The 17850-nt window shown below is 32.2% G+C and overlaps 1 protein-coding gene and 1 non-coding gene across 2 annotated transcripts; one reads left to right on the forward strand and one right to left on the reverse strand.

Annotated features, from left to right (window-relative positions):
• Nucleotides 1–2483: 2483 nt before the first annotated feature.
• LOC148282825 (uncharacterized) lies at nucleotides 2484–14196 on the reverse strand. Its single transcript, XM_088224504.1, has 7 exons — nucleotides 12394–14196; nucleotides 11358–11549; nucleotides 10827–11008; nucleotides 10192–10334; nucleotides 6136–6433; nucleotides 5834–5985; nucleotides 2484–3746 (listed from the first exon to the last, which is right to left on the reverse strand). Exons 1-7 carry the CDS (start codon nucleotides 14062–14064, stop codon nucleotides 3631–3633), a joined length of 2754 nt encoding a protein of 917 aa, XP_088080630.1. The 5' UTR covers nucleotides 14065–14196; the 3' UTR covers nucleotides 2484–3630.
• Nucleotides 14197–16881: 2685 nt separating this feature from the next.
• TRNAG-ACC (transfer RNA glycine (anticodon ACC)) lies at nucleotides 16882–16954 on the forward strand. The gene has a single exon. It is a non-coding gene; the product is annotated as a tRNA-Gly (tRNA).
• Nucleotides 16955–17850: the final 896 nt, after the last annotated feature.

Below are 17850 nucleotides of genomic sequence, written 5' to 3' on the forward strand. Positions count from 1 at the left end.
TCAACTCTTCCATCTATTGATTTTTGTTAAATAAAAGAGCTAAAACCTTTATAATGTGGGTGAGATTCATCCGGCTGAACCAATTCACCTACTAGGCAACGCCTGAATTTTTTTTTATGCTTCTTTTTTTACCAATGTTTTGAGTATGTCCAAATGCTTGCAGACTGGCTAGATTTTCTCCCTGGGGAGATGTTAATATTCAAATTTGTTGCAACAGAGAGGGAAAACATTTTGTGTAAAGTGGCCACTTAAACCAGCCAATGACAGGTCATAAGCCCTGCAAATGCCTAGACTCCCATATTCCCTTCTCCAAGGAGAAAATCCAGTCTGAAAGCATTTGAACATACTCAAAACATTGTTGAATTAAATTGAATTAAATGAACATCATTTGTACAGTTTTCTGTAAGAATCAAATAATATTTTACATAATTTATAATTTCACCAAGATAATACATAACATTATGCTGTTTGATGATTTGTAGGTATATATGCTAAGTTTAAATATTTTTTAACAATTTATTCCTTTATACAATTTGCAAATTATACAAATGAAAGACGTGATCAGTGATAATTTAATCCACAGTGAACTTCCACCAAGAATATTAATAAATAATCTATTTGAATGTGTTATATACCTTTATTTATTGTTATAATGATTTTTACAGATAAAAGTTTTGATATAAAATTCATGATGTGGTACATATTCATAATTTTATGGCATTTTTGCTCTAGTATTTTTAAGCCTAGGTTATTTCCTTGATTTTTCCATTTGTAATAACATATTTTTATTCCTTGATTGTTCCATTTGTAAGAATATTGATTAATTTTGATAGTTAAATACACGTGATCCCTTCAAAAAACCATCTGATTTTTCAATGTCTAATTGTATAAATTGACATCTCACTAGCAAAAGTAACTGACATGCACTATCACAACACGGGAATGTCGTATCATTCCCATATACATTTGCTATTTAGCAAAAAAAAAAATAAGACAATCTTGACTGCTAAACAGATTAAAAATGTAAAATGACCTACCGCACAGACTGTAGTGGAACAACCATACAGAGATTCAAGACTGGAGAGAGGCACATTTTGAAACCTTCCCGAAATCACATGAACCTATTTACTACAGTTTCTCAATAAAATAATACATTTAAAATATCGATTTCCATATGTATATTTTTGCACAATTATAAAAGTATAATAATTCATGAGTTTTTAAATGAATATTGGTAATTCAAATAATATGCTTTTCTTTGTAATGATTTATCAGCAATTTTTTAAATAATCAATATTCAATTTGACATATTATGTAAAAGTTTTTTGAGAAGGGAATATGGTAGGCAAAGCGTAGACAGGACTTATGACCTGTGATTGGTTGGCTTAAGCATTTATAATAATCAAATATTTATTTATAATGAGGAAGTTCAGTGGTTTTTTTCAAATTTTTTATTTGTTAATAGACTGTTAAACTAAGTCAAATTTTTTTTTTAAATTTTTACATATCGTATTATCGGCGCTACGATTTTTTAAAGTTTTGTATTTCTGAAATAACTCCGCGTGTGACGTCAGAGGTTCATTTCCGCTTATTCTCATTCAGTTCTTCCCATTGCTCCAGAAGCGACAAGCAGACCGGAAATCTTCCATAGCTCTCAGATCATAGGTTGATTCACATGAACCAGTGACGTCATTTAAAGTAGTGCGTTTTTATCAAAATATTTTTTATTATTTTTTCTGTACATTTTCAAGAAACTTTGCTGTACAATTTAATGCTCTAATTTTTACCCCGCGTAAGAAAACATTGTTTGTATCCAATTTCCCGTAGGGCTGAAGTTCCTCATTAATACATTTTACCGATATAATATGAATGTTAGATGAAGTTTTCTCTGAATGTAATTAGGTGACATTTTATTTCCTTGTTATTATTATTACATTAAATCAGTATTTAAATTTTCATTTATTTTATACCCTATTATGGAAATATTTTTTTAAAACATTATTTAAGAAACTAATATATTTCATTAGAAAGTTACAATATGTACATATTATAATTTCAGAATATTTCTGGCCAAATATAATTAAAAACAAAAATCTAAAAACATATTTTCTGTAAACAGATTAAAAATAACTACATATATATAAAAGAAAATATGAAATAATAATTTTATTAACAAAAATTGTTTTAAAAACACTTTGTATATTTAAACTGTAAAATCCACAAATGCTGGTTAATATGTAGGCTGTTATCTATACAAACATTTATCATTTTAACAAAAGTGACCATTCCTATTGCTGGCGAACACACAAAAAGATGGCTCGCCTAAATTACTTTAGACTAACTGCCTTTCTAGTTCAAGCTCGGTGTAAGTTTTTGGGCCATATTTCATAATTCACACAAGGCGTAATTTAAACTACGTCCGTAAATTGTTACAAGTTGACACTCAGGTGTGAATAAATATACTTTGCTAGATTTTTAAGATATTTATTTTGTCCGTTGATTTTAGAATTGTACAAATATGTTTACGGTTTGTAATGCTTCAATAAGAAATCTAAGGTTTGGAAGTGAAATTGTTGCATTACATTTAAATTCATAATTTCAAGTAAAGTACTCCCTCTGTAATCCGGCACTTCACTTCTCCGGCCCCACCAGTAATCCGGTGTTTTTATACAGGCCTTTTACTTCAATGAAATAATGTAGACTATTTGATACAAAACTACAGTAGTACTGTATTGTAGGTAAATTTTTTCATTATTGTAGTTTTTGTTTATGTTAATACTTCAATTATGTGTATGTACTCCAGTATGTGTATAATACAATATAACAATAAAACATAGTTTCTACCGTTTAAATGCATCATTCTTAGTAATTTCCAGTAATTCGGCAGTGCTCTAGTTCGATATCTGCCAGATTACCGGGAGACTACTGTACATGTTTTGGAAAATAATTTTAAAAAAGCAAACCAAAAAAAAAACATTTTTCACTGTTGAGAATCATAATTATTAATTATTCTTTTCATGCCAACCTTTATTCAAATAAAATATACAATATAAAGTCTGTTTTTTTATTTACTAACTTTATTTTGCCATATTAGCCTCCTGTTTATATCACAGTGAGAGAATCGGTATGACTGGTTTTAAGGCCTCATTTCTTCCAGTGGGGATTATGTTTGTTACAAGATTTCGTGGCAGTAAAAAAATTGTATTATAGAATGCTATAATTTCTATGTCGAATATTGTAAACAGCTTGTTTTACTTGAATTTTTCCCATATTTTTGTCAAATTTTATGAGATCACATTTAAAACTTCCTACAAGTACTAAAAAAGTTTTTAATTCATTATGCGGTTTTATTAAGAAATATTCACAAAGATCGTAAATGATTTTATTTACATATTACTAAATTTTATATTTTGCATATAAATCAGAATTCATTTTATATGCATGTAAAAATAAACATTTATGTGCTCACGTAGAAATAAATTCTACTCTAAAAAATTCATTATCTCAATTTTAAACAACATTGAAAATTTATACAACATGATCCTTTAATCTGAAGCAGAAATACATTTACTTAATGTATTTTCTGTTAAAAATACATTACGTAATATCAATAAAACATATTTCTGTAACTCATTTATGGTCCCTAAAATACAAACCATCGCTTTTAAGTTCTAAGAGAAGCAGTTTTTTATTCACTAATTTGGCCCCCTTTATTATAATTTTGTCATACAAATCCTTCACAACATCTGGAAAACAAAAAATATTACATATATTAATACTTTACGTAGCAAGATGCAATATTAGTAATAAAAGAGTATTTTCATATTGAAATTGAGTGAGATAGAGAGGTATCTACCAAATAATGTTTAGTAGAATATGAATAAATCTCATAAACTTGTGACATTTTGCTTTTCTGTAAGTCATTCTTGGAATATTTTTTTTTCTTCTGTCGATTGGTGGGTTCATTTGTGAATGATTATTACATAGGTATTTTAATGTTAATTATTGTTATTTATTCACAAAACACAATCCTGGATCGCTATCAGTTGCAAAATCACTGCTTTACCATATTTTTTTGTGTCACACTGCAGGCTGAACTTTTTTATTCCTACTTTGATATAAATATGGTATTTGTTTATCATCTACTTCTTACAACCGGAAAAAGCCAAAGAAACTGCCGAAAGAGAGAGTGCTGTTGAAGTGGTCATTTATTTATTTTTTCCAGTGCATATCTACTAGTTTTCGTTAACAATTTATTTTAATGACTTATCCGTAAAAATTACAATATTTGAGTTTGTCCAAATGTTCATAGACAAAAGACTGGATTTCACCCCCTCGGGGGTCATTAAGATTAACAAATTACAACAGGGATGGAGAATACCTTAAATAAGGGAATATGGAAGTCAAGGCATTTACAGGGCTTATGACCTGTCATTGGCTGGTTTAAGTGGCCACTTTACACACTGTGTAACATTCACCATTTTGCCTATGTTTGAACATCCATATTCCCTTATTTAAGGTCCATCCCTGTTGTAATTTGTTAATCTTAATGACAGGTCATAAGCCCTGTAAATGCCTTGACTTCCATATTCCCTTATTTAAGGTATTCTCCATCTCTGTTGTAATTTGTTTTGCGTAAAAAGTTTAAAAAACCCTTGTTCTGCAAGTAGGCCTTTATTTGGGTATTTTAAATCTGGTATTTTTCACAGTTAATGAAAATCAAGTTAAATCTTCATCCGTAACCAAATCTGTCATCCACTTCCGAAACTTCCTGATCGACCTGTACTGGGATAGAATCCTCATCAATTTCGTCACTCGAAGAATAACCACTATTATTTGTGAACACTTTCAGTATCAGATACATTAAAATTTTCAAGAAAATCACTAATTTCTTCAAAAACATTACGTGACAGGCTGACTATTTTTTAAAAATTCAGCTTTTTTATATTTTCAAACAGAAATCTTCTTTATCGGGTATGCTTTCTTTATTTATGGAAGAGATTTATCGTTTCTCTAATATATGGGAATAATGGTATCAATTTATTTTAAAAAATAAGAAAGTTTCCACGTTTCATTTCTACGGCTCCCACCAAAGGAGTTCTAAGGGTTAAACCCTTTCGGGTCTAAGGGGGTATCTAGGGTCCCCCAGGTAGCATATTTTTCAATAACTTTTTTGTTAATCATCATATTGATTTCATTTTTTTAATCCTACCCCATAGGAATGCTAAAAATGTATCAAAATTATTTACATATTTTTCTGCCAAATTCCTTAAATAACAATTCACATTTGTCTTTGCTTTCTCCCCGTGCAAACAGAAAACATTACAATTCATCGCTCTACGGTTTAATAATATTTTATATATTAGTCAGTTTGAACGTGTGCTTTTTGCTATTTGGTGGCTTTTTTCCAGTTTCCCAATCATAACAACAAAAATCCGGATTTCATACTTTGCACTTTACACGCATTCCCCCTCCAACTCCCCGCTGTACCGACGCGTAGTGAGAGTTTAGATCAGTACTGTTGTTAAACGTGTAACAGTGAGTGCAGTGCAACGTCACATGGCATACATAGCATTAGCAACAGTATTTTATGATGAATTTTGCAGAAAACTAGAAATATTATGAAACAGTTTTATAAACACTACCGTTATAACAATCATAATGACATTATTATTTTTTAATTTTTAAAGTTGTATTTATAGCATTTTAACTGGGATATTCCCGGTATCCCCTTCAAGAACTCACGGGTTTTTTTTCACTTTCAGGCTCGGAAAGGTTAAGCAAGCTAGTATTAATATATTGAATATTTATATTCAGTATTTTGAATACTCACCATCAAATCGTGTTAACATAGTTTTTGGTACAAAAAGGGTTGAAACTTCATAAAATTTCTTGAATAAAAATAATGAAGTAAGATTTTCAAATTTTTTTGCTATTTCTTTCCAGTCTACCTCTTGCCAATACGCATAACTTGTAGAATGTAATCTGTGAATTAAATTACACCTTTACAAAATAAGAACACCAATCTTGTAACTTCCATAACAATTAACTTTAAAAAAATTTGGTCTGCAGCTCTATGGCGGAACCGTAATCTGAATTTTAAAAAAAATTTCTAAAGAAAAAACATGTTCTTACATTTTAATCAATTTGCGACGAAGATGAGATAAATAAATCTTTTTTTTTGAGAATAGCTGTATGTATAGTTTACCAAGCCAGTGTACTTTTAGTTGAATTGGCCTCATCTTCATTTGTTTGGCTAATTCCTTCCAAGTGGCCATTTCAATCTTATTGTTTTTCAATACTTCCAAGTCTAGACTATCTTCCGGCAAATTGTGTTTTAAATTCATAAGCTTAAGAAGATTTCGAATAAATGTGTTACAGAGTTCTAAAGTCCACACAGCGCGTGGTTGATGTCCATCGATATTTAATTTTTCTGAAAAAAAATAATTTTTATAACCATTTGAACATAATATCCTAATTAAAATAGTTGTAATTGTCATAACATCTCATGTCATTATAGAATCAATACTATTTTTTGTAAATATTTACTGAACCTCTGCCATTTGAGAGTTGCAGTATTATATTGTGGTCCCGTGGCTCGTGTTGCGGACTCACAGATCAGAGGTCCGAGGTTCAGACCCCACTCTACCCCAACATGATTTCCACTTTCTAATAGTGAGTTATTTACGCCTTGCTGAAAATGACCACCAAAATTTTAATATTTGGGTAGAACGCTAATGTTTCTTTTTTTATAAAAAATAAATAAATTACCAAATTGTATACAATATATATGTATATGTCTTTTTGCTCATACTGATCATCGTGGTTTCGGATGTGACAGGGTTTAAAGAACACCCTGTATGCACATGAAGGTGAGATGATTAATTCGTCTCATGTAAGGTAATCAATTGGTTTCATATTAATCTAAGGTAAATTTTTAATCTATATATTATTACTCTAGAAATGATTTATTGCATCTGTCCTCTCTTTGTACGGGCCCGCTGGAAGTCTGGTCAACGTGGGCAAACCCGACCTCAGACCATCCACCTCCTCACCTTACCCGACCACCGAGTAACTGGATTACAAAAGACACCACACTTCCAGTCAACGAGGATGACAAAAATATTGTTTATATATGAAACAATGTTCAAGCTTAAACAAGATGCTCGTCTTCGAGGCCACAGCCTCAGGCTGGAGAAAACGAGATTCAATCTATTTAGACGTGGATTTCCACGGAAGCATTTCCTGAGCAATAGGGTTGTTGACGGTTGAAATAGGCTGCCACAAGAGCTGATCTCAATGCGTAGTTTCAATGGGTTCAAAAATGGACTAGATTTGTTTTCGGAAAAGTTAAAGTGTGCCAACAACTAACTTTAGTGTAAATAGATTTAAGCATATCAGCTTTAAGCTGCTCGCTTAAAATTAATAATAATAAACGCCTAACGACCGAATCCTCACACGTGTAATTAAAAAAAAAAAAAATGTTTCAAGTGGCAGATAAAATATTTACATAAATTCTGGTAAAACAGTTTCTTTTTCAATCATTAAAAAAATAAAATAATAATAACAAAAATCTTAGCATATATATTTTGACGTTTCCCAGATCGACCGCTAGATGGCATTAGTAAAAGCAGTTATTTTAATGTTTTTATTTTGCTTATAAAATAATATCTAAATAAGACATTTGGTTTGTGTAGTAAAAAAAATAAAATAATAACAGAGATTGATAAAAAGTTGCTTTAATCACATTTAATTTTGTGTTCTCACCAAGAATCGAACCCTAAACCTTCCGTGCGTGAGTCAAGGGTCTTAACCACTTCACCACGGAGGCTGCCGGGAGCCCAAGTTCACAGAAAGTTGCATATCTGCAAAAATTCAACCTTTTAAGGTTGGTTTAAATTTCGTATTTTTTGCTTTATTTCAATGCTTTGTAGAAAGTGTTACAATCATCCAATTTAAGTCAAATATGCGTCGTTCTGTTCGATAACTTGTTGCCAACGAGAATCCAACTTCATAATGCCCCTCTTGTAGAAACCCTTGTCCCTGTTGGCAAAAAACTCAGACACCCAATTTTCCTCTATTGAGGCCAAATTTGTACCCCCAAGTGCGTTGGCCATAGACAGGAACAGGTGATAAGAACTAAAAAATGCATAAGAACTTCCCATCCGAGCTCCCACAGCTTCTGGCGCGTCATCAAAGATGTGTGTGGCCTGGCGTCCTGATGAAACACGATTCCTCTCCTATTCACCAATGCTGGCTGCTTCTGTTTGATCGCCAGCTTCAAATGGTTAAGTTGTTCACAGTAGAGTTCAGAATTGAGCATTTGGCCATAGGGGAGCAGCTCATGGTAGAGTAATCCCTGCCAATTCCACCAAACACAACAACACTTTCCTGGCCGTCAGTCCTGGGCTTGGCCACGGTCTGGGCCGCTTCGTTAGCTTTCAACCACGATCTCTGTCGCTTGACATTGTCGTAAGTGACCTACTTTTCATCACCAGTCACCATCCGCTTCAGAAATGGGTCGATTTTGTTGCGATTCGCAAATGGAATTTGGTCCATGAGGTTTTTTTGCGTCAGCTCGTGTGGCACCCAAACGTCGAGATTTTTTTTAAATCAAGCCTTCTGCAAATGGTTCAAAACGGTTTAATGGTCAATATTCAGCTCCTGGGCGATGCTACGACTGCTAACATGACAGTCTATCTCGATTTTCGACGACAGGCCTGCCAGATCATTCACTTCCACTACACCAGAACGAAATCGCTCAAACCACTGTTGTGCAGCACGAACCGAAAGAGTATCGGCCTCGGATCCGTTGCAAATGGCCGCTTTCGACGCATTTTTCCTTTTTAGGTAGTAAAAATGTAAAATATGGTGAATTTCTTCCTTTGAGACCACGATAGTTCACAACTGAACCGACCAAGCACAATACTGTCAAAGAAGCGTTTGTAGTATACACTCGCACCTTTACAACGCCATATAGTATGATCCAAAGTGACCAATAAAGAATGAGATATGCTTTGGTGAAAAAAAAGGGTGCGAAATACGAAATTACTTTTTCCCCAACATGATATTATTTACTACACATTTGAAATAAATGTCTTTAGATATATATTGTAAATTTACCATGGGTTCGATTCAAGTAGATTAACATTAAATAGCAGGTAACAGTTACCTGCTAAAAAATTCCTCACTTAATCTTTAAATTTAAAGGCCTCATTTAATCAGCTCTTTGGGCCTCAGTTAATCGCCCTTTTGCCGTCACAATGTATTTTTTGGTGTTTGGAGTGATAAAAATATAATGAAGAATCTGAAACTCAAAATAATGCTACCAGAACCACACTACACCACAGAAAATAGCCCGACAGTTGAAATGTTTAGGTAAATTATAAGACTGCACATATAAAAAAAAAGTGTAATTATTTTTTGTCAACATCCCTAATGATAATAATTATGTTCTGATTATAGATTCATTATAGTCACCACATGCGCCTGTTAAATACATAAAGGAATACTGACTTATCAGTAAAAAAAGGTCAAGACATCCCCATAGAAGACCTTAACAACTTTTGAACCTTTTGACTTTGTAGTTTTATTACTATCCTTGGTCTTATACGCTTCAGCTCTGGAGCTATAAGAGGGCCGCAGTGTAAGGAAATGAAAGCAAACACAAAAAAAAACCCTTTGTATATACCTATAATAAGTCACCATTTACTATGTAGAACAAGGCCTTCATGGAATATGATAATTATAATATAGATATATGTTCAATCTTGTGGTCATTAGAGGACATAGATTTTTAAATTTTCGATATGTTTTCTTATTTGTTTATTGCGTTTATGAATGTATTGTAGATCATTATTTTATTGCCCTTGCTTGTTTTTGCTGTATAGTTTTATGTTATTTGTGTTCAGTTTCTTATACATATGTTTCTTCATATAAATGTAATTGGCTTAGGCTGTAAGTACAATAAATAAATAAATATGTAATGTGCATTTAAAAAAATAAACTTTTTTTACAATAGGAAAAATATGTACAGTTTTGATGAACAACTCATATTAATTTTGAAGTTAATGCATTTAAGGCTGGTGAAATGTTTCAGATTCAAATACAGCCTCCATCCTAAATTGGGAATGGCAGGGATTTCAGCTATATAAAACTTTGTGAAGTTGGATCGAAGCAAAATGAAAATACCTTTTTCCTTTATTCTTGAAATATATCGCCAAATGGAATGCGGGTCTCTTCCTAAAACTCCACCCAAAAATAATTGACTTAATCCTTCGTACTGCTTGTCTGTCATGAAAATCTCAATTAACTCCATTTCTTTAACTGTAAACCTGAAAAGTTTCCAAATATTTCACATGTAACATTGGTTTTTTACTATTACTGGTTTCGTTTATTCAGATGCAAATATACTACACATCTAGTTATGGTTATTTTTTTAATAAAGAATCTTCCCAATACCCAGGCATACAGATAACAAATACAATAAAACTCCAACTATCGGGATTATTGAGTGCCAGACTTTATCACATTACTAAAACATGTCCAGCAAAGTTAATTGCTTCGACAAATAAACGCGCCGGCCGCCAGCGCCCTTTCTTATTCATTATTATATCATCTCCTTTATTTTTTATTTCCTGATCAATCCGGATATTTGGCAATCCGGATGACTGGAGTTAGGACAAATGGAGTTTTACTGTATGTATATATAAAGGTATGTTAATCCCACGTTTATACTTATACAATCTATTTAGGTTAGAATTTGAAAAAGATATCCATATAAAAATAACTAAAAGTAGTCTCAAATGCAAAAGGTTAATACCAACCTTCCTTTTGATGTAGTTCCAATACTGTGCAAAAACCGATTGTAGACTTGCACGGGAGTGCGTTCTGGAAGTCCTTTTGATAGAAATAAAATGGCATTCCTGCGAGCATTTTGAAGCTTAGTAGCATTAGTTGTATTACGCCATCTTGCAAAAACATCAGGGCAGTCGGGCAGATTATATTTCTGCAAATAAATTTATTTTATCAAGATGAAATAAACAGAAGGATTTTTTTTTTAAATATGGGTATCTAAACATAGCCTTTCAAGCTTCCCTCTCAGCCGACAACTACTCTGAATACTTCAACGCGAAGTCCGCATCCCATAGTTCAGACATGAACTACCGACAAAATGTCCGCCCAGTACTAGAGAACCCAATGCTTTGTTGAGCGGGTAAACGTTCTCAGGAAACATTTGCAGTCAGCCAACGGAATCGCCTCTGGTTTATGACAGCTGTCCCCAGATTGCTACATTTCTAGTCTTATTTCTACATTCCATACAGATTACAAAAAAATAAATTATTTTACAAACTTACTATGCACAGTCGTTTCCAATTTCTGACAATTATTTTGTCTTCTTTGGGAGTGAAGTGGCCATGTTTTTGTGGTAAACCAGCATTCGCAATCTCTTCTCTGACTTTGAGAGATGGATGTCGAACCACGTGCTTGACTAACTGATGCAGTGCTGGAACTTCCCAGTCCAATATTATATTTACTGAACTCAAGAGCTATATGAACAGAAAATATAACATAAAATTTATATTTGAAGCACTTATTTTGGAGTTATTCGTTATTTGATTCAATATCTACCGTAAACCAACATATACAGACACAAATATTCATAACTTCTCAAATCATCCAATTGATAAAGAAGCTTGTATAGCTTTGAAACCGGTTAGTAGAAAAAATATAAAATAAGTGGTTAAAAACAAAGTTGTTTTTATTTATTTTATTGAAAAATATAACATTTTATTGTTTGTGTTTCATTTTCCAAATCTCAAAATCGATACACTTATCAAGGTAATATAATAATAATGACAACTGGTTTGCGAAAAAAATATTTAGTCAATTTATTTTCGCACATTGAGAAAACAGTTTGACGGCAGCTATTATGAAACCATCAACTTTTCAACAGATCCAATTAAAATGTCCAAATTTAGCTTCGAACTTAATTTGAATCCTGACATTAGAAAGTTATGCATATAATAAATTCTTTTTAATGTCTAATCGGCTGTCCTGAAAAGTTGATCTATGCAACAAACAATAGGTTAACCTGTTCACTGCCAGCCTAAAATATTTAGTTCTTGAAAAAAATCGAACAAATTTTACTATCATATTGTCTCCGATATTAAATAATAAAAAATGCAAAATACGGAAAAACATAAATATGATAACTCCGCCAATATGCGGAACTAGCATATTGATTAAAAAATGCTTCCCCGACTCCAAATCAGGCAAATTGGGATTAATTAGTTGCCATCGAGTTTCCAAACTGGAGCAAACGGGCACTTCAATTAGCAAAAAAAAGATTAATTCGCTAATTAGTTAGAAACAGTTTTGTAAATTATTTACCTCAAAAAAGTAATCATCATTCACACATTCAGTTGGTGTTATCATGTTTTTGAATTTAGTTTTTTTCCCTAAAAGTTTTGCTCCCATTTTATCTTGGGTTTCATTATCAGACATATTTTTGCAATCGCTACTTTCATCTTCTACTCTACTATCTGGTAAATGCTCAGTTACATCTCCATCAATATTTTCATCACAATTTCTTACAGTTTTTCTTTTCTTTGATGACACTTTTAGTTCTAAAAGCTTCGTGCGTGCCTTGGGTTTGACTGCAGACATGTCTCGATTAAAAGACTCTCTGTGTAATTCAGAATAATTACTATTGATCATTTCACCATTGTCTTCTTGTATTATTTTGGAAATATTTAGTAAATCAGAAACAATCTCAATATTTGTTTCATTGCTTTTACACTTTTTTTGTTTGCGTGACTTTTCACGTAATAATTCGTGTTCTGTTTCCGGCTCTCGTTTAATTGTAATATTATTATGTTTATCGTTTGTTTCTTTACTTGTAAATTGCTTTTCTTTTTTCTTTTCAATGACTTCTGGTAGTATGTTTTCAACAGAATTTCTTTTTAAGACTTCTTTATGTTTTTTCTTAACTGGAGAATTTGCAATCGAGTCAACTCGGTCAAAAGGCTTACTAGTAGAAGGAATGTTTAATATTTCACGATTCATTTGCTCTTTTATTGAGGTGTTAACAGTATTGCAGGCACCCTCATTTGTTTTATTGTCTTCGTGTTTTCTTTTTTTTCGAGACTTTCGCAACTCGTCTTCACTTTCTGGTTCTTGTTTTATTGTAAAATTACTATTTTTAATAAGACTGGTTTCTTCAATCGAAATCTGTTTATTTTTTTCCTTTATAATGCTTTTTAGTGATAAAAAACCGATAGAATCACTATCCACATGTTTGTCCTTTTGGTGTTTTACTATAATTGATGATTTTTCTTGTTTTATTTTAATATTACTCTCTAGACTAAATTCTGTAACTGAAGTGGAAGAATCTTTTTCTTTTTTCTTTTTGATTTGTTCAGGCAATAAATCATTACTGACGACCTCATATTTTTTGTGTTTTTTCTTCTTCGGAGAATGCTTACGTAACTCGTTATCTGTCTCCTCTTCCTGCTTAATTGTAATTTCAGTTCTAAATTCTTGTTCTTTCAATCTACCTTCCATCATTTTACCATTCGAATTCCTTGTATTCTTAACAGTTTCCGCGTTGGCCAGTGTAAGTACTTTTTCTTTTTTGATTTTTTTTTTCTTTGGGAACTGTATTTCATCTTCAGATACAGGTTCATTTTTTATCGAAATATTTTTAATAGAAACATGTAATTCATTTTTTTTTCCGTCAGTAATTTCACTATTTTTCTTTGTAAGTACCGTTGTTGGGTCATGCCGATTTTTCATTACTGATTTTTCTTTCTTAATATTTTTCTTTAAAGATGTCAACTGCTCTTTTTTGTCGTTTTCTTCGAAATTTTGTGAATTCACATTTTCACTTTCCCTTTTAAATTGTGCCTTTTCTTTTTTTTTATCAATATATTCTAATTTTACGATTGGTTTAAGCATGTTCGCCTTAGATCCAAAAAATTCATCAGAGTCATCAGAATTAGAAATATCATTATGATGATTCGGTTTTTTGAGGGGTTTGAATTTATTTAGTATGATATCCATAGTCAAAATCAATTTTATTTATGAAAATCTGCATTAAAATATCAACTGTAGTTTTCAAATAAGTAAACCGACCAAGAACATGTGCGACTATTATGACATATTATGACCACAGATTATATAGTACAAGATTATGACAAATGACAATAGACATAGACAGGGGCGAGGGGATACATTGCATATGAGTTCAATCTTGTAGTCTGTGGTTATGAACATATCTTTGGTCTATGCATTGTGACATGACATGACCATAGACAAAGTATGTATTGTAAACGTTAGACAGCGAATCTATGTTTTTTTATGGCCCTTGACGATATGCCTCAACTTTTTGATTTTATTTATTTACACAATAAGTCATATTATGTTAGCAATATAAACAAAAAAGTGTCTGAGAAAATAGTACTATTTACAATATGTTTAACACATTTTAGTGAATTAATTCCAAGAAATATACTATTAGCCGCCAGTATAATTTACAGGGTGGCGCAATGGGTATTGGCGGTTTTTCGAATGTTATTATATGGATTGTAAACTATTATTTTATTGCCCTCGTTTATCTTTGCTTAATGAAGCAAATCAATGGATTTATATCTATTATATTATATTTTCAGTCAAATAACTTTTGTAATGGCTCAGGCCGTATATGTAATAAATAAAGAAATATGTTAGTGAAACCACCAAGGTCAAAAACATATATTTTTAATACACATGTAATTCAGTTCTAAAAAATTTTTTTTGTAGTTGAAAATAACGTCTTTTAAATGGTCACCACCATAAAATTAAGAATAGTCCAGAAGGAGCGTAGAATCATATTTGCATACATTGGACTGTGTCCAATAATCCCCCCACTATGCCTCACTTTCACCACGCGCATTCGTGATGCCGTCGTGTAATGTTGCACGATGGGAAAAAACATAATCATAACACAAATGTAAGGTAAAAAAAAGCAACTGTGTTAATTTCTTTAAAATTTTATTGTGCACGCGGAAATATTGATTAACACAATAGAGTAGATAAGTTAAGGGTCATTTAATTAGAGTAATTGAATTAATTAAATTTTAAATTAAAATAAAAAACAAATTATATTTTACATTAAACGGATGTTTTTATATCAAATTAAATAATATTTGATGTTTTAAAGATAATGGCGGTCAAATGTCCACCACGGCGTTGTTTAATCGAGGTTCAATTTTCATTATTTCTCTAATTAGATGAGCAAAGTAGGGTAAAAAAAAATACTACTCTTGCAACACTAACGAAATGTTCATTTTGTTTCTTAGAAAATCTGACAGATGGAAAAATAATTCAATTTTTCAGTAATGCATTTGTTACATACACGTTCATTTGCTAATTATACATGAAATATGATTGCATCCTGTTTTTTTAAGATCCTAGCAGTATTTTTAGACTTTAAAAAGACACAACACGGCATAGTTGAATTCAAATCAGGAGATGCTTACTGAGAGACGTCTTCAAAGAAACTAATGGGTCAAAACGTAAACCTAGTCATTTATGAGTAGTTTAGTCGCCTTCTCTTTGATGTGCGTTTACGGTTTCTGGACTATTCTTAATTCTATGGTCACCACGCTTTTGTAAACATCGTTGAAGTCGTGATTGAAAATTCTCTGTAACCCGTAGCAGCATCTTTTGGTTTATCTTTCTGATTTCTTGAGTAATGTTGGCTTTTAAAGCTCGTAACGTTTGAGGCCTATTTACGAAAACCCTAGCTTTTAAATATCCTCGCAAGAAAAATCAAAACTCGTTAAATCTGGGGTGCTATTCTGAACTACTCTTGTGGCACGAGAAAACAGTTTTTCTCGTGTATTTTGTATGTAAATACACGAGACAATACGGCCATGAGAGCGTTTGGAATACTAGCCCGTCTCTTGCCGGCCAATCAAAATCATGATGTTAGGATACAAGTCGTCTAAGAAAAGAATTATAAGTTTAAGAAGCCGTAAAAGACAGAACGAAAAAATATGATAATAAAAGGTTTAATAGTTACATGATTTTATACATTTATACAGCTAACATATTTATTTTATTGCATTTTCAGGTATTTGAAGCTCATTTCTTACCGTCAGAGATCGAGAGGGAGGTTCCCATTATGAACAGTTATATGGAAAAAATAACCGTACCTTTATCGAGAATTCGACCAGTAAAAACAGCATTACCATCTATTCTTCCCAACTGTCCATTTACTTATCAACACCAACCATATCTTCCCAAGAAAGTGCCTGCGAACTGATTCGTCCCAAGGAAGTGGAGCAATTGCATACTTCCATTCAAAATAGTATAACCACAAACCCGAAGTTTGTGGCCGCTAAACGTTTTTATCATTTTCGTGAACTTTGTGGTAAATTAGTGACAAGTGTCGGATTCGGCGATTGGACCATTTTTAAAAAGGAAAGTGCAGTTACTTTAGGATATTTCCAACTATCCCCTATCCCAAATATTAAGTGTATCAATTAGAGTAAATAGTGAGTTAGAAATGTCCATTTATAGAGGTTACATTCACCATTCTGCATATGTTTAAACATCCACGTTTCCTCAACTCATCCATTTGTTGATTTTTGTGAAGTTAAAGAGCTGAAACCTTTATCATGTATAAAGTGGCTACTTAAACCAGCCAATGACATGTCATAAGCCTTGTAAATGGCTAGACTTTCATATCCTCTTTTCAAAAATGTTTTTCCTCTCTGTTTGCAACAAATTCAGATATAAATATTTCCCCAGGGAGAAAATCCAGCCACTCGGCAAACATTTGGACATACCCAAAACATTGTTGAATTAATTTATCCTTTTTGTTTATTCTTTGTCGGCCTCGTGGTGCAGTGGTCAGCGCATTTGCCTACCATGCAAGAGGTCTCGGGTTCGATTCCCGACATGGTCGACACGAAATATTTTAACAATGTCTGAGTATTTCCAAATGCTTGCAGACTGGCTGGATTTCCTCCCTAAGGAGTTATTCATATTTAAATTTGTTGCAACAGAGAGGGAAAACATTTTTGAGAACTGAATATAGAAGTCTAGTCATTTACAGGGCTTATGACCTGTCATTGGCTGGTTTAAGTGGCCACTTTACACACGGCGTAACATTCACCATTCTGCCCATGTTTAAACATCCACATTTCCTGAACTCTTTTTTTATAAAAGGCAGTAGTCAATAACATTAAAGAAGTCAAAGTCAACGGATGGAAGAGTTTAGGAACTTTGGATGTTTAAACATGGGCAGAATGGTAAATGTTACACAGTTGTACAGTGGCCACTTAAACCAGCCAACGATAGGTCATAAGCCCTGTAAATGCCTAGACTTCCATATTCCCATCTCAATAATGTTTTCCCTCTCTGTTGCAATAAATTTATATAACGAAATATTTATTGAAAAAATTGTAATTAACTGAAGCGCAAGACTGATCATCTTACCTTCGTGTAACAAAAATGATCAAGATGCACAGGGATTGGTGTACTTATGCAGTGCCCTATGCACTATTAGGTGCGAAAAGGGAATTATGATGATATTGGTTACCTTTTGTAATGTAACTTTTTCTTGTAATTCAGTAAATATTATACTATAGTAAAATTGTAAAACAATATTTTTGCCGTCATTGAGTATATATACTATAATTTTTTTTTTCATTTGTGTTATTAAATTAATATTTTTTTCTTTGTGTATATTTATTGATTTTTGTAATTCAGTAAAAAAGTAGTTTAGTACAAGTACCAATATCTTTAAGATTTTATAAAACAGCTTAAACTTTTGGTTTTATTCATTGATAGGTGGGATAT

Source organism: Micrasema longulum, unplaced genomic scaffold (assembly GCF_059751315.1).
Source record: "Micrasema longulum isolate JH-2025_06_02 unplaced genomic scaffold, ASM5975131v1 h1tg000287l, whole genome shotgun sequence".
Classification (NCBI taxonomy): Eukaryota; Metazoa; Arthropoda; class Insecta; order Trichoptera; family Brachycentridae; genus Micrasema; species Micrasema longulum.

Bases quoted from the DNA above. Each gene is read 5' to 3' on its own strand.
- LOC148282825 (XM_088224504.1), bottom strand. From the start codon at position 14,064: ATGGATATCATACTAAATAAATTCAAACCCCTCAAAAAACCGAATCAT. The intron at 11,009-11,357 runs GTAAGTTTGTAA...ATTTATTTGCAG, and splicing joins ATTGGAAACGACTGTGCATA to AAATATAATCTGCCCGACTG. The intron at 6,434-10,191 runs GTATTTTCATTT...ATTTTTTTTCAG, and splicing joins TTCAAGAATAAAGGAAAAAG to AAAAATTAAATATCGATGGA.